The 17,695-nt window shown below is 41.4% G+C and overlaps 2 protein-coding genes across 7 annotated transcripts in view; both read right to left on the bottom strand.

Annotated features, from left to right (window-relative positions):
* ablim1a (actin binding LIM protein 1a) overlaps positions 1–3,331 on the bottom strand; it is a 29,484-nt gene extending 26,153 nt beyond the window's left edge. For 2 of the 5 annotated variants that reach the window (XM_027165752.2, XM_027165748.2), the window contains exon 1: positions 2,422–3,326. In XM_027165752.2, coding sequence (XP_027021553.2) covers positions 2,422–2,509 — 88 coding nt within the window. In that variant the 5' untranslated portion in view covers positions 2,510–3,326. Of the gene's footprint in view, positions 1–2,421 lie in introns of all 5 variants that reach the window. The other 3 variants (XM_027165751.2, XM_027165749.2, XM_047812776.1) reach the window with 3 other exon arrangements.
* Positions 3,332–5,254: 1,923 nt separating this feature from the next.
* Positions 5,255–17,558, bottom strand: fhip2a (FHF complex subunit HOOK interacting protein 2). 2 transcript variants are annotated; one of them, XM_047812614.1, is made up of 17 exons: positions 17,218–17,558; positions 15,791–15,869; positions 15,420–15,589; positions 15,223–15,327; positions 14,959–15,081; positions 14,422–14,631; positions 14,121–14,317; positions 13,910–14,024; positions 11,307–11,383; positions 10,650–10,842; positions 10,328–10,500; positions 10,050–10,193; positions 9,679–9,769; positions 9,339–9,482; positions 8,981–9,121; positions 8,775–8,878; positions 5,255–8,643 (listed from the first exon to the last, which is right to left on the bottom strand). In XM_047812614.1, the coding sequence occupies exons 1-17, from the start codon at positions 17,260–17,262 to the stop codon at positions 8,532–8,534; spliced, it is 2,223 nt and encodes a 740-aa protein (XP_047668570.1). In that variant the 5' UTR covers positions 17,263–17,558; the 3' UTR covers positions 5,255–8,531. The 2 variants fall into 2 exon arrangements, with proteins under 2 accessions (XP_047668570.1, XP_047668571.1); XM_047812615.1 differs by lacking the exon at positions 17,218–17,558 and adding an exon at positions 15,958–16,115.
* Between the last annotated feature and the right edge of the window lie 137 nt (positions 17,559–17,695).

Consider the following 17,695-nt stretch of genomic DNA (forward strand, 5'->3'; position numbering starts at 1 on the left):
TTCAGCGTAAAGTAAACGAATCAACCGTAACCAATTTCGGCTGTATGAGCCGACAGGACTTGCGATTTTAATGTCCAGGTATTTTGTGTATAAATGTCTAATATTTACATGTAAAACTGTATTAAAAACCACAGAAATAGTAGTTTTGCCACAAGTTGATTGAAATTGTCCAGCACAGCAGAGACACCATGATGAGCACAAATACATAAACATATAACAGCTACAGCGAATAACACTGAAACTTACTGCTGATTTCTGACTTAAATGGAAGTTTTTTTTTATTCATAATCCACACATTCTCAATTACTTCTGGCCACAGTGCAGAAAGGTGACCACATGAGGCATGTCCCACATCATTGGCCTCAATCCACCATTATTACATTATTTCCTGTAGTCTCTCTGGGGAGATTCAATAGAAAAAATTTAATACTATGATTAAAAGAATGAATTCTTGACTATCATGGATATTAGTGTACGCCCTAACGTATGATCTGAATTCGAAACACAATTACATGTACAAGACTAAACGCATACTATCATATTATGTAACGTATATAATGTTCATAGCACATATTCATCTGTATATGATATTCATAGTACATATATATATATATTCACCTGTATATGATATTCTTAGTACATATATATTCATCTGTATATTATATTCTTAGTACATATATATTCATCTGTATATGATATTCATAGTACATATCATCTGTATATGATATTCATAGTACATATATATTCATCTGTATATTATATTCTTAGTACACACGCATCTGTAAATTACTTCCATATTACCACTTTATTTAACTTATTTAACTCTTGTAAACACTATATCCTGCACTTGGTACTAGTTGAGTCTAACCTAATCTAATCTAATCTAATCTAATACTACACAACCATTCAGTCATACTGACGGTATGAGATTTAATGTGTTGGTCTGCACTAGATATGGCCATGAACATTTACATCTCACCTTTTCTTCTACTATCTTTGTCCTTCATTTCATTAACTCATTACAGACAGTGTTTCCTTGGAACACTTCCGAACACTAGGAACCGTTGACCTCCTCACCCCCAAGAGGCTCCTCATCCACAAACATCTACATGACCCTTGGTGCGTCTATGTGAAAATGGAAAAGTCTGTAAAAAGGCTGTTATGTAGATAAAAAAACCATTATAGAAGTTATAAAACTCCAAAATGGATATTTTTTCCCCTGAAAAACAGCCTGTTAAATTCCTTTCATACAACATTGTTTATGATTACAATCTTTCATTTATTCCTAAATGACACATCATGCTTTTTATCCGTTTGTAGTACAGTGAATGTAATGTCTGTGAGACGAGTCAGCTTCTTTTTCTGTAGGTCTCGAAGTTAGTAAGACAAAAACACAGCTTTTGACAGAATCAAGAAACAGGGATTCATACATGAATCTTTCTCCTGATCGTTACCGAGCACTGACACAGGAGACCCGATCCATAAGTATAGTGTTATGTTTAATAAACGTCTAAACGATCGTCAACACCATATCGACTATTTATAGTGTTTACGGATAGGCTTACAACATATACTGTATGAAGCATCCACCACGCAAATCCATGCAAATGAGGTGTTGTAAGAATTAGAATATTAATAAAAAACCTGAATTGTTTTATTACATGCAGTCCACAAAACTCCATATAAGGCAAACGCTCGCAGAGCCGAAAATGACAAAACGACTACTAAACGGTGTAAGAGGTGCATGTCATTAAATGTACAGTAATTTGAAATAAAATTTCAGTAACTCATTAACAATCAAACGAGCTGAAGTCGGGCCATGAAATATCATATTAATGATAGACTCTATTTGATTGCACAAATTTAATTGCAAACAGTTTCAGAACTAAGTGGATTTCATATAAACCAATTTGCTTTTGGAAATACTCCTGCAAACAATTTATAAATAAATACATTTGCATCCAGTTTGAAAAATGAGGCCCAGTACTAGCTGGTAGAATAGCTGGTATCGTTTCATGTGCTGCTCCATTACATTAACTGTCCTTTGGGAGCAGCGAGGAGAGGAAGCGAGGTTCATTTGGCTTTACTAATTTTCCATCACATGACAGACTGAGAAACTAGGGACCGCTTCCGTGCCTTCGACTCCAGTTGGCAATAATTTTAGCTTAGCACCAGTTACCAAAACCAGTTACCGCTTCAGGATAATGAGGACGAAGCCTTTACGAGTGCTCTTGTTTCACCTCGGCTCACTTGAGACTTCTGTTCGATCAGCTGGCATCAATAACTCTGCAGAGATTTAGGGGCAGCTCCCAAAACAACAGGGAATACATTCACACACCAAAAATAAACAAGACTTGCACACGCATGCCTGTCAAGGTCAGGCTCTCATATACACGTTCACAGATACCCCAGAAGACTTACCGTCAAGTCCGAAGCATGAGGTGATTTTTTGGGCGTAGTTGCACAAGCCATCATAAGCAGGCTGCTGCACTGTACTCCTTTCACCCATCTCTGCTGAGACATAAACACAGAGTGCTCGCTCCTACTCACACACTCCCAGGACGGCCTTGGCAGGACGTGTGTGGAGCATCCGTAGTCATAAATAATTCAACCCCACACGCACACACACACGTACAAACACTCTCAGAAAAGTGCTGAGATGGAGCGTCCTTGCTGTGCGTGTTCTCGTAGCAGAAAGGTACAGGTATTGTGAGGCAGGCTGGTGCAGAGGAAGGGCGGGGCTTTTACAGGAAGAACACTGCTAATACTAGGCTATTGACCCACCTCCTTACACACAAAGGATGCTCGATAAGTAACTGGGTAATTATAAGACCCAATCTAGTTCAGTCTTCACAATCATTTGTGTAAAGAATTCTAAAAATATTTGGACAAACCAAAAACCAGAAATATTTAATACACGGTTACAAATCCATCCACCGCCTGAAGCCATAGACATCACCAGATTCTAGTATTTTTTCTTGGTGTGGCCATTAGTGCAGTTGGCACTGATTGTTTTTGGGGCATTTTGCCTTGAAACTTGGATTGCAGAACATTCCACTTCATTGACCCATAAAAAGTCTTGGCTTACTTTTGAAGTACGCGAAAGTAAAAGTATTGTCTCCAGCTGCACCACGCAATGAATATTGAAGTATTTGGCTCATATTAGCCTTACACACTACAGAATCCATATTGTCATTTGTAAATACAATGGCAGCCAAGTTTTTCTAAAAGCGTAGTAGCTTTTTTTTTTTTAAACACTAATTTGGTCCTTCTGTTTTTGAGGCAGGGGCACGGTGGCTTAGTGGTTAGCCTCACACCTCTAGGGTTGGCGGTTCGATTCCCACCTCCGCCTCGTGTGTGTGTGGAGTTTGCATGTTCTCCCTGTGCCTCGGGGGTTTCCTCCGGGTACTCCGGTTTCCTCCCCCGGTCCAAAGACATGCATCGTAGGTTGATTGGCATCTCTGGAAAATTGTCCGTAGTGTGTGAGTGTGTGAGTGAATGAGAGAGTGTGTGTGTGCCCTGTGATGGGTTGGCACTCCGTCCAGGGTGTATCCTGCCTCGATGCCCGATGATGCCTGAGATAGGCACAGGCTCCCCGTGACCTGAGAAGTTCGGATAATCGGTAGAGAATGAATGAATGTATGAATGTTTTTGAGGCTAATTTATCATATCATGGTAAACCCTCGTATTTACTCTGGTGAAGCCCTTTCTTGATTTTTGGCAGAATTCTGGCCCACTATCTTGAAGGGATTTCTCTTTTTCGACCAGCTGTTTTTGTCATCTTTGAGGACTTTTGGTGTTCCAAAGCTCACCGGTGGACGCTTTGGATTTCAAGATTACGGCATTAGGAGTAGCTTGGCGATTAAGGCACTTGGTTAACTACTTGGAAGGTTGTGAGTTCAAATCCCAGGTCCACCAAGCTGTCACTTCAGGGCCCCTGAGCAAGGCCCTTAACCCTAAATTGCTCAGCTGTATGAATGATATAAACGTAAGCCTTTCTGGATAAGGGTGTCTTCCGAATGCCATAAACATATACATCTTGTTTCTATCTTTGACTCATTCTATTTGGATTGCACCGTATTTGATTATCTAACACAGTATGTTCCCAACCCTGGTCCAGGATTAGTCCCTGCCAGTTGCTTTAGACCCTACACACCGGATACAACTAAACAGCTAATTAACAGCCTTTCTTAAGATGAAGTGGGTGTATTAGAGCATGGAGGACACTATCATTTCCAGGAGCAGGGTAGAGAACCTCTGCTCCAACAGCCAAGGCTCTAACATCCAATAATGGTAATGCCATTATTGGATGTTACTTCTTTGATGTTACCATTATTGGATGTTAGAGAACCTCTGTTCCAACAGCCAAGGCATTACCATTATTGGATGTTACTTCTTTGAAAAAAAGAATGTTCAAAATATATGGTAGTGTCCTGAAGTTTCTCCTATTTCATAGGCTCTGAGTGACAGATTCCGTGCCAGCCAAAATACACTCATCTTACATTGTAATGGCACGTGGACCGTTCACAGCTGGCCTCAACATGTATTGGGTGTATTCAGGTATAGGTGTGAACAGCTACGAGTCTCAGTTGACTACTTGTGAGCAGATTACTCAAGCCAGATGTTAAACCCACAGTGTCAACAACTGATGGGAGTATGATAGATCAACAAAGGTTGAAAGCAGTCAATCTCGCCTTTACCTTTTTTGGGTCAGACAACATTGTTACAGTCAGTTTGCTCAACCACCAGGGTCACAGAATCTCCCCAGGTGGACCTACCTACAACCAGTCTCACCCAGCAAGCCATCGGCCAGGCTGCACGGAACGGTAGGTTGGTAGTTGCCCTTGAGAGATGGTAGTTGGTAGACACTCATGAGAGAGGGTTCATGGAAACACAGCTACAGTACATATGCAACTAGTAGTTTTTGTTTCCCCAAACCGTGGTCCTCTAGAAATGCTATGAATATGGATCTAGTGTTGACTTTTGTAATCTTTAAAGTGGTATGATGCATAAAGTGTCATAAGCTATAAAGAGCTTTTGTCATAAAGCGACCCAAGCTATAGATTTCTACGAACGCCATAGATATGTTGAATGGATTGTTCCAAGCCATAATTTTGGCTTTAGTTAACTTCAGAAATCAAATGATTAATAAAATTAAATATTTAAAAAAAATGCACAAGAACACAAATCAAACTCATGAAAGATGGCACAATAACATCGAGCATTCTTAAATAATACAAAATACAGACTTCTCGAAGAAAATGAGTATTTTAATTGGGACGGAAAGCATATAAGAAACCTATATTTTTTTGTAAAGATACAAAATTGATGCAAGGTGCGACAAGACAAGACGTTTGAGGCTGAATCACAAATGTTCAGCGTATAGTGTGTCAGCAGGGGCTGTAAGAGTGCAACTCCCTTCTAATACAAGCTCATCTCTACTTTAATGGTCTTTACTTTATACTTTAATGGATTGTGAGCATGCGACGCTATGATCCGATGATCTGAACAACAGCTCGTTGCTGCATCGTGGCAGTGACTTTTTTTTTTTGACATCACGTGTCAATCTGATGCAATGTCGCGAGCTAGATTTCCACAAAAGCTGCCACCAAATCCGTCAAGCAGAACAGTGGCTGGTCTGAGTGAATGAACCAGGTGAAAGCGTGTACTTACGTGTATAAAATTTGGTGTTTGGTGGCTTTCTACTTCGACTACTCACAAAACATCACCAGTAAAATGAAAGCACGTTAATTAAGACTCAAACCCCCAAGAAAGGGCACAAATGCCATCCTTCCCTACACCCAAGTAAGGCATTAGTCACATCCAGGCATGTGATGTTATATTTTTTCATTCATTCATTTTCTACCGCTTATCCGGACTTCTCGGGTCACGGGGAGCCTGTGCCTATCTCAGGCGTCATGGGGTATCGAGGCAGGATACATCCTGGACGGAGTGCCAACCCATCGCAGGGCACACACACTCTCATTCACTCACACACTACGGACAATTTTCCAGAGATGCCAATCAACCTACCATGCATGTCTTTGGACCGGGGGAGGAAACCGGAGTATCCGGAGGAAACCCCCGAGGCACGGGGAGAACATGCAAACTCCACACACACAAGGCGGAGGCGGGAATCGAACCCCCAACCCTGGAGGTGTGAGGCAAACGTGCTACCCACTAAGCCACCGTGCCCCCCATGTTACATTTAACGCTAGGAAATATTTCAGGGTTGCATTTTCTATTTGGCACGGAGCACAAGGACAGCTGTTTAAGGTTCAGTATTTTGGTCAAATCAAACTTCTCACATCTTTAATATAATAATAAATATATTAAGCCTGGAGTTTTATGCTGGTTAATTGGGCCTTTAAAGTTTAAAATTTTGTAAAGTCTTATTGTAATTGCATCTGAATTCCTGGTCACGAGGTGCCTAGTGATCCGCACTGATCCAAGACCAGTGAATATCTTCTTTCCTTCTTATCCGCTAAAAATGACAGAAAGAAGAAGAAAAAAAAAAAAAAGAAAAAAAAAAAGACATGGGATTTCACCCGCCCACCCCCCCGAGAGAGTTTGCATGCATTTCACATCACTGTACACATATATACAATCTTAGACAAAACCTCTTGTGACGTTTCATGGTAGAAAATGTGCAAGGTCGAGAAAATGAAAGATCTTTACAATAAGCACTTGTACACGACAGGACCCTTTGGTAACAAAGGAAAGAAAATGAAAACAATGCTAAAAAGCCTTGTATGAGTAAAAGCATTGTATATGTACAATTTAAATAGGACAACGTCGTCAAGCGTGAATGTGCGATTTAATTATACACCGACTGCAAGTTTGATTAATTGGACCGATTTGCAGGGGAGAAGATGAACGAGTTAAATGGGAAGAAAAGATCGAAACAAAAGGGTTTCTACAGGCATGTGATGCTAATCATTTCACAATAACCGCCAAAATAAAAGTTGCCCGGATTTAGCCTTCGCTATACGTCGTAACGTTTAATCTATTAAATCATCTCCTTACTGTGCTAGAGGATTAAACACTTCAGGACATGCTGATATTGAGTGATAATTCGTCTAATAATAAACAGCACGTCCTGTTATGTTACATAACGCTGAGTTATTGAAAAACTGATTATCGACACATGCCTACATTAATTAAAAAATAATAATAATAATAATAATTCAGCACAATCCTCCGAATAACAGAACTGCTTCACAACCTCGCCTGTACAGTAAATGGACGATTTCAGAGGTGCAAACCTTGTAAAGTTTGTGTGTCTCACAGGAAAAAAAAAAAAAATCTACTGGACAACACTATTGCTGGTGCATGTTTTAAAATATAGACGATGGAGAAGAAAAAGAAAAAGATGGCGGATGTTCTGTAATAATACTGAAGACATAAAAAGAGCCTCTAAAATTTAGAAAGCCCCAGAAAGTTCATACCTATAATAAATAACTAAAATGTGGAAGGGTGACGGCTAAATCCTAGCGGAGTACAAGGCGCACGCTTACACGGGACATAAATTAAACACACACATGTAAGGCAATGAAGAAGTTAAACCATTAAAAAAATAAAATAAAATCCTGGAAGGTTCTCGAGCGCTGTCGTGAACGTGACGCACAGTTCTCCGCGGATGCTCCAGTGAAGTCCGATTTTCTCGTGTGCAAACGTGCGCAGTCCGTCTTAAACATTCGGTGTCCACGTTATATCTTTTTTTTTTTTTTTTTTTACAGATGGAAAGAGGGATCAGGACTGAGAAAACAAACAGGATTAAAAGCAGCTCATTCTGCTCGTTCTATTTCGTCGTCGTCGTTTTTTTAAGCACAGTTCGATTTCTGATCCTGAGTTATTAAAAGTATCAACATTACAGATAATGAGTTAGGTTGCATATGCGTTGTTGGATACATAGTCCATCATTTGGTATCGTTTTCCCCAAAAGAAAATAATAGGAACACAGTATCTGTTACCGTAACAACGGATTAGTAAAATTCTATTTTTTTTCACGTTAGATGGTCTTTAAGAGCGTTTTTTTTTTCTCAATTAGTATCTCTAATCGACAATTCGGAATTTAATTTTTTTTTTTAGACAAGAATAAATAAGCCTGAAAATCCGAAAGTCAGCAGGTTCATGTGCAAAAAGAAATATTAAAAAAAAATTACAGGCCAGAAGAACAATAAAAGGCGAATTTAAAAAACGAAGATTAAATGGCAAACCAAAAAAAAAAGATGATTTGGATGAATCGGAAACAGGATAAAGCACAAGGATATGCATCGTGAGTGCTACTATGATCACCTTTCACTATCACACGTGTGCAAGTTTGACCTGTGGGCTTTTTCCTCCATCCTGATCTCTCCTGCGTGTTCTCAGATGGATGAGTGTCGACCCTTTGGATCTTTACAGGCAGGAGCCTGATCTGAAGGATGAATGGGATTCAGGTGGTGGTTCCTGTGCCAGTTGCCCACTCTGTGCCGAGTCTGATCTGTGCCAATGATGCTTGTGTCCACCACGGCACGGCGGGTAGGAGCTCATGGAGATGAAGACGCGGTAGCGTGGAACTTGACGAACGCGATGGCCGCCAGCTCCTTACAGAACTCCTCCAGGACGATGACTCCTTCCAGCAATGTCACGTGATCAATACTGAGGAGGGAAAAAAAGTCCATAGAGTAAGAAACACTGTGACAGAAATGCATATCAACTAAACTCTGATAAAGATATCAGTTTAGCCGAATAGCAGGTTTACACCAGCGCTCGGGAGAAATCTGTACTACCTCGACCCCTCCGGCTCCATCCCGAGCAGCCTCTTCCTCACTAGCAGCAGTTTAGGGTTGAAATCTGGAATACGGTGGATCCTCAACATCAAGTCTCCCACCACCTGAAGCGGACGTGAAGAGGAAGCGTTAGCGAGGTGTTTTGTTGCTGTTAATCGAATACGTATGCGAGAGCAAACTCAGAGAAACAGCAGAAACAGAAATACCCTGACAATGACGGAGAAGAGGGATCTGCAGCCAGGTGCCAGGCTGATGTAGGGGTCCAGCAAATACTCATGCAAGTGAGGATGGGGCAGCAAAGACAGCTTGGATAACACTGATGTGACCTGCAGGTTGACGTCATATGGCTAGAAATGGAGAAGAGAGAGAGAGAGACGAAGACAAAAAAAAAAAGATCCATTAAAATCCACTGTTTCGTGTAAAAATATGGACTCCACCATAAAGCACATGAAGCAATACGCTAAGACTAGACCGGAAATATTAAAACATTTCTAATATTAAACAGAATAGATGAATAAACGTTTGGCATTTGTGAGATCCCGGTAAAGAACATGTTAACTCTACCTGGTCTAGGATTCGTCCCATTCTGTCAAAGAGCACTTTAAGGAAGTGTCCCTCGAAGAAGGGGATGTCCAGGTTACACTTCTCGATAGGTTTAGGGATGCTGCGCCAGTCCCACCTCTGGCAGATGCCACAGAAGTCTCGGAACTGTACACACACACACACACACACACACACACACACACACACACACACACACACACACACACACACACACACACACAGAGTTGTGCTTTGGAGAGGTGCTATAGAAAATGATTCAACTTCTAATCATTAATATTCACTGAGTCAGAGCTGAGAGACAGAGACACGTTTGTTTATACGCAGCGTGTGAAACACTCACCTGTCTGTGCGCATCCCTTAGGTAAGTGTCGTAACCGGTGCCTTCGACTTGATAAGACGATTTCGCTTCGTCCGGGACTAAGCATAAGAAACTGTGCGAAAGCCGTGGAGACAAGGACAGGACTTTAAAACCGGAAATCAACTTTTTTTTTCCCTTTCAGTTTATAAACACGGGTCTGTTGAATTCTTGATTCGGTTTGTTTATTTTCTATAAAAGCGTCACTTTCTATAAAAGTGTTCTGGCTTGAAGGCAACTCGGCAGGTTTATATTAACGTGTGTTATATTTCAGTGTTTCGGTGAACAGAAATTGTAATCCGTTGTATAAAAAACCTACACGATCGTTCGCAGCAGTTTTGCTTTCTCTTACAGACCTGTTTACAATTTTGTGGACCTCGGTTTTCCCATCAGGCTTGGTGTGTTCTGTGCTAGGTGGCGGTGAGCAGCTCAGCCAATCGGGACTGGACAGCCTGGTGTCCGGAGACATGTCGGAGAACAGAGGGTCTTCTTCCAAATCACTGCAGGGAGGCACAGAAAGGGCTCTGACTAAATGATCCCCGGATTTAACTGCCGCTCCGGACAACCAGCTAGTTTATCTGGACCTGTTACTTCTGTGTAAAGTGAAAAAAGTGCCTGCGTTCACGTCTCTTACACTGTGTCGTGAGGCTGCCCGTTCTCCATGTGCTCGCGCTCCTCGCGCTCCTCTTGGGTCTTGTTTTCGATGTAGTTGCGCTCGTCGATGCTGCGCAGCACCAGGTTGTGCAGGACGTGCTGGCACGGCTTCTGCAGCAGCTGCTCGAACAGCCGCAGGGTCATGATACTGATCTGCACAGAGGAGGGAATGGATTGCTGTTCGGTTTACATCAATAATAATACATGTGTTTTATTTAGGTTTGTACTCAAGACCTGAAACTTGAATCATGAATTTAAAATAAAAAAAAAAGCAACTCTAGGGCTAATGACTGTGCATGTACCTCGTCTGAAAGATGGTCGCAGTGGCCGATAAGTCTGTGCCTCAGGGGATTCTGGGTAATGCTGTCCGGCGTCTCGGGACCCATTTCTTCTCCCAACAGGAAGTGGACGGTCTCTTGCAGCAAGACGTCCGACGTGACCTGCCTGATGATCCTATTCAACAGTGCTGTGGAGGTCAAGATGCCCACCTCTGACCTACACACAAACACACAGAGATGTGTACCTGGTGTCCACATGCACTTCAGTGCCTCTACTTTAACATGCACTCAGGATTTCTTTTGTTTTCTTTAAATATACAAATACAAAATAGCGAACAGGCTGACGGCAAAAACAGGTTTCATCCAAGTTTCATCATCTTAATAACACAAATATTACAACTACACGCCGACAACTAACCCGGGGACAGAAAACCAAATAAAACAGCATTTGCAAATCATGAAGCTGTAAGAAGAGAATTCCAAAACAAACAACGCTCTAGGGCATAAATGTGTCAGTAAAGTGTGTACACTGTGGTGTGATGCACAAGAGTCCGTCTGGGAGCGACACACGTGACCTGACGCTTACTATCGAGGACCTCTTGGTTACACAATATGTTGAAAGTCGGCGTGCAGTTATATTTGTACCTGTCATTTATTTACATTACTGCGTAGGTCACTTACGTTTGCATGAGCTGTGGCTCCATCACGGGTACAAAGAAGCGCTCCCTCACCGCCCGAGCTAAGGCTACAGCCGCGGTCTACGGGTCGACACGGAAAGAAGTGTGTGAACAAACAAGGCGGCTCTTTTATGGAATAAAAACACTGTCAATAATAATCGTACGTAATTCAAAGCATGTGTGTGTAAATTTAAATTTTGCGGAGTTGGATCCCAAAATTTACGGCCACGACAGTTTACAGATACGAGATTTCGTGTGTTTGTTCAAATACAACTCCAAAATGTACGACTATGACAGTTTACACACACAACGCTTGTTTTCACAACACCTCTTTTTCACACACGAAAACGGTCTGCGAAACAACTGTCAAAAATACGTCATCACGTACACAGGCATTACTATCCGAGGGAAGATGAATCGATTCCACGAAATGCGCGTGCGCCCCGCCCTCTTTTAAACCACTGGCGCCGAAATGGCGGATCAGCAGCCAAGCGCTCACTCATCGTCAGCGTTGTATAAAGTATTAGAAAGCAATACTTGAGTAAAAGTACAATTATCATACTAGAAATAGACTTTGGCAGAAGTGAAAGTCACCTTTTAGAATATTACTCAAGTAAAAGTCTTAAAGTATCTGATATTTACTGTACTCAAGTATCAAAAGTCATTTTCTGATATTTAATGTACTTATAAAATTTCAGTGATTTTCGGTAGGCATAAGATCAGGGACGGTTCCAGGATTTCATCTTTAGGGGGTTTTAGCCCTCAGTGAGAATTTAAAACAAGTTTAGTTTTATATTATATATTATATGACTACATAGTAAGCCAAAAGTTATGGTATTATTAAATGGCAAAAGTGGACACCAAAATGTTATGCATGATGTAATGATGCCAGTCTTGAATCAAATCAGTTCATGTATGTGTGCGTTCTCTACAAACAGTGTGTCCAATAAATGCAGTCATTAATATAAAAATATTCACAAAGACCAAATCAATAAATGTTATTTTTATTTAGTATTGTATGGATTGTTTGCATTAATATTTTGTTTGTGCTACAACTCGGGTAATAAGAATAGTGAAATTTCACTGCTTTTGGTTGCTGTATTTGCAGCTTTCCGATTAACGTTATACATTAACGCCTCCAGCTCTGACTGTGCGTGCACGCTGCGCGTACCTGAGCTTCTCCGTACAGCGTGCAATGCAATCTAGGAGCAGTGATTCACCAAACCTCCCTTATTGCATTCACACACATTTCTTCTGATTCTATTTTGTAGTAACGAAGATGCTTAGTGGAAATATAACGGAGTAAAAGTATACATTTTACCTACGAAATGTAGTGGAGTAAAAGTGAAAGTTGACAAATTTAAATAGCGAAGTAAAGTACACATACGTGACATTTCTACTTAAGTACAGTAACGAAGTGTTTTTACTACATTACATTACAACACTGCTCATCGTCTCAGGTAAGTTGGATTTTCCTTCCAAATTCGGACACGTTTAAGGGTTAGTTATCACTAATAACAGAGAGGAGTAATATTACAGAGATAGGTTAACTATAGTAAGTAAGATTAGCTCTCAGAGTAAGGTTACATTAGGTGCTTAAAGAATACAGCTGTTTAGGAGGTCATCACTGCAGTCTGTAGCGTGATGAGAGAGGCCTACATAAAAGAATTAGCAATTTTAATTTTAACTTACTAACAGCTGTGTACATGCACTGGAATACACAGGTCATGCAATATGTGTTCACTGCTTAAGTGTTAAATTCATATTTTATTGTTTATCAGGTTCCATTAGGTGACATCTTGCACTCAGCCCTGAATCTGGTGTCGATGTTGACTAACACCTCAAGTGTTGGACAACAGAAAATGGCGAACCAGTCCAATATCAGTGGACAGTCAGCACAAGAAAGAAGGTCCAAGTCAAATGGGCAGTCAGTGCAGCAGGAAATGGCTAGGTGTGAGGTGTGTGTGTCTTTAATGTAGGCCTATCTCATCACGCTACAGACTGCAGTGATGACCTCCTAAACAGCTGTATTCTTTAAGCACCTAATGTAACCTTACTCTGAGAGCTAATCTTACTTACTATAGTTAACCTATCTCTGTAATATTACTCCTCTCTGTTATTAGTGATAACTAACCCTTAAACATGTCCGAATTTGGAAAGAAAAAACAACTTACCTGAGACGATGAGTGAGCGCTTGGCTGCTGATCCGCCATTTCGGCGCCAGTGGTTTAAAAGAGGGCGGGGCGCACGCGCATTTCGTGGAATCGATTCATCTTCCCTCGGATAGTAATGCCTGTGTACGTGATGACGTATTTTTGACAGTTGCTTCGCAGACCGTTTTTGTGTGTGAAAAAGAGGTGTTGTGAAAACAAGCGTTATGTGTGTAAACTGTCATAGTCGTACATTTTGGAGTTGTATTTGAACAAACACACGAAATCTCGTATCTGTAAACTGTCGTGGCCGTAAATTTTGGGATCCAACTCCGCAAAATTTAAATTTACACACACATGCTTTGAATTACGTACGATTATTATTGACAGTGTTTTTATTCCATACTCTTTGAAGTTCTACTGTATGCTTGTGGTTAGTTCACGCTCCTTCTGTTACCTTCTGCGCCTCTTTGATCAGCTGATCGCAGTAATCCAGCCAGGAGAGGAAGGAAATGAGTGCTCGCTTCCCTGTAAAGGCAGCAGCATCTTCCTTCAAGTTGTACACGTCCAGCCTGGGAAAAATAAATAAAAAATAAATATCTAAAATGTTTACAAACGCAAACTATTTCTCTCTGAACAATGGGTAATGTAATGAAAGCGTAACCCACCCCCAGTTGACGGACTCGACGGTCTCGATATCGAGCGGATCCATGGACTGAGGCAGCGCCTGATAGATTGAAGTGAGACGAGCCGTGAGCAGCTCACACAGCTCCGTGCTTTCTGTTAACGTCTTTGCCGCCGCAGGCTCGGGCAAACTGACCAGAAGCATCAGACCCTCGCACGCCTTCACCACCACACGGGCATCCTGTTAGAAGCAGGAACACACACATGCGCAGACACAGACTTTAGTCCTTTGCTTCAGTGAAACACAAGCACCTGCTCTGTGAGATAAACGTGAAGAGGACTCACCGGGCTCTTGGACAGGTTGAGCAGAGAGCTGACCAGATTGTAGCTGTTGCTGCTGTTGTTGGTGTGTAGCGCAGCTGCAGCGCCGTGTGCAGGGCTGCTGTTGTCACACGCGACTCCGTCGCTCTGCTGCTGACCCGTATCTGGAGACGAAGGATCCTCCTTTTGCTCGTCGGCTCCTGGTACTTTGTCGTCTACTCGTTTTCCCTTATTCTGCACACGCAACAAAAAAATAACTGCATCCAGGATGACCAGACAGGTTTATTATACTAGCTTTGAATAAATATAATCTTGCAACTACGTGCATTTATATTCATATCCTTTTTCGAGAACCACACACAAGCTATTAGTTTCAAAGAAAGAAAAAAGAATCGACGATTTAAGTTGATTTAAAAAAAACAAACCCTGAGATCGATCTGATGGCTCCGTTGCACAAAAACACATTATTTACTGGATATTTCTTATGAAGTTACTAGGCTACAGTCAGACATCTGAATGCATTTGAAGGATTTTAGACAATCTATAAGGCACAATGCAAACCTCCAAGAAGAAGTCAATAAGGTAGGGGTCCTGTTTGAGTTTGGCACAGACGATGCAGAGAAACTGGATCTCTTCGTTCTCTGTAGGAGCAGCCAGAACCTCGCCACATAGACGGATCAGTTTCTGTGGAAGCCGAAGAAAATTCGCTTAACACAGTGTTTGTGTCTGCGTTTTAGGTTTGGGGTTAGAGGAATGTTTTCCTGTGCTAAATGATGAGACTGGCTGATTGGAGATAGATGACATCAGCATGTGCGCCAGCTTTACCTGGACAGGTCTGTGCACGTTGATGTGAGGCAGGAGTGGCTGGCGAATCCGGCCCAGTAGTTTGGTGTAGAAGCTCAGAACCTGCTGCTTCATACCAGGTGGACACTACAAACAAAAAATATCGACGGCTTATTTTCAACCGCTATTTATGCCGAGATCTTTCCAGAAGAAATATCCGCTTATAGAACGGTGCTCACGTCAGCCTTGCCCAGGGTGTAGAGCGTCTCCAGGATCTTGTGATGGAGCAGGTACTCCATGCACGGCCCCGTTTCGCCAGACTCCCTCTCTCCCTCCTCCTGGGTCAGGATGTCCAGCATCTGCTCCAGGTGGGATGGGATGTTAGTGTCTGTTACTGGGGCTTTATCATCTGCAAACAGGGGGAAAAATAAGGTTTGTTTAGTCAGACACATTAATAATGTAGACTATACCGAGGCAAAGGCACACATTTGACGTGTATCAAATTTCAAAAACTGCACTACACACAAACACACACACACACACACAGGGTCTTTCCTTCATTTGACAGAGAATGGGTTTGAGAGGCCGTGCCAACATGTAGAAATATTACCTGAAGTCTCTATATAGTAATGTGTGATGGCCTTCCAGTGGTAGACAAAGTCTTCCTGCAAGGGCAGTGACGGCGCAAGCTGCAAACAATCAGACATTTCATTAAGTAGAACAGAACCCAAACAAAAATACCAGCTAACAACACGATCCGAACAGCAGGTTTTATACCTGTTATGTAACTGCTAGGATGGAAAAGCTCACATATCCCCAAGAATAATCAACATCACCTCGACATGCGGTTAGGAATGAACTTCATAAGATACAATGTCAAATAAACGTTTAAGTTAAAGGGTGATGAGGCGTTTTCACTCTAGATATCGGAGTTAGTGTGTATGATGTATTGGTCAACACTTCAAACCCTATAGAGTGAGTGCACTTACATCGGTATTTGGAATCGAGCCATAGTCTAAAAACACAGTGTTTACATTTTCTAGCACGTTAGCTAGCAAGCTACACTACCGTCAAAACAATTTAACAACCTATTAAGTAACCTTTCTGTTTAGACACAGTTTGTGTTTAAAAGTGACGCATTAACTTCTTTTGGTTATGATTTTTATTTGTATTATGCTTTATACACTAACGCCGCCCAAGATAACAACAACATAGCGTTAGATAGCTAGCATAGCTAGTTAACCGGTTAGCGCAGCTAGTTAAGACAGACCAACTTCTTGGACAAGAACATTTGTTAATCGTGAACAAAGGATCTAAAACATTGGCTCCTGGTCTGCACTAATAACTCCTGCACACTATATAGTGCACTTATTAAATATATTTACTGTCTCGTTAGCGTCCCTTAATTAGCTAGCATGTTTACTAGATAACTCAAGTAGTGACTACAAACTTAAGCCACCTAGTAAATATTTTAAAACTAACTAACCAAGCTCTGTTAGTCAACAATTTTTTTAGACACATCAAGCTCGGCGTCTAAGTAAACAAACTGTATTTGCTAGTGTATAGAGTAAAAAGGTAATACAGGCTAATTAATAGGTTTGGTCCAATCACAAATTGCTCATTACTCGGTCCGTTATCCAAGTGGACGACACAGAGTATAAATTAATCTCATGCACCCTATGTAGTGCATATATGTAGTAAATAAAGCGCTATTTGGAATTCAGCCTTTGACTCACTGGCGTTCGTTAGCTTGTTGACTAACTAGGTAGGTTATCAAAATAGGTAATGAGGACAGTTAGTGATACACGGTTCCTTAGCTAAATGACTAGTTGCTTTAAAGTTGGTTAAACAGATAGATAATGCTGGATTATTAGCATATCTTTTTTTAGGCGAACGTCAAGGTAAGCTAGCCAGGTAGCTTAAGGCTAATGTGCTAGTTTTGGTTAGCTAACTAGGCCCTCCGTCCTGACACACAAAACCAGTCGGTCTTTGTCCTTACGTTGTCGTTTAATTAAACACAACATTTCATAAGCTCACCGCTTCCACCGCGTGTTGCAGAATCGAGGTGAATTTGGAGAACATCTTGTTCTTGGACTGGACGAGTTTTTCGCGAGAAGACCGAGAGAATTCCTCTATCTTCTTCTTTCTGTTTCCGCCGCCGCGATCCAGATTGTAGCTTTCATAAAGCGACCTTTACGCGAAAAAAAACCCTAAACAAAACCCAGTAACAGTACACCAACTAGGCGCTGAAAAGTGTTTTGACACGTGTTTATTTCAGTAAACATCCACACGCATACACTTGCCAGCTAAAGCCACCGTGGCATTTCCATGGCCAAAAAGCAGGAATCAATCATTTAGAGGGGCACCAGAGGGCGCCAGCGAGCTTACAACGCGAATGAGCGTGTTTCCAAATACCTTCGTACTTACTATATAAGTGCACTATATAAAGTTAGAAATGATGACTTGTTTTTCACTGTGCACTACAAAACAAGTACAATACATAGTCGTTTGGAAT

Source organism: Tachysurus fulvidraco, chromosome 4 (assembly GCF_022655615.1).
Source record: "Tachysurus fulvidraco isolate hzauxx_2018 chromosome 4, HZAU_PFXX_2.0, whole genome shotgun sequence".
NCBI classification, from domain to species: domain Eukaryota; kingdom Metazoa; phylum Chordata; class Actinopteri; order Siluriformes; family Bagridae; genus Tachysurus; species Tachysurus fulvidraco.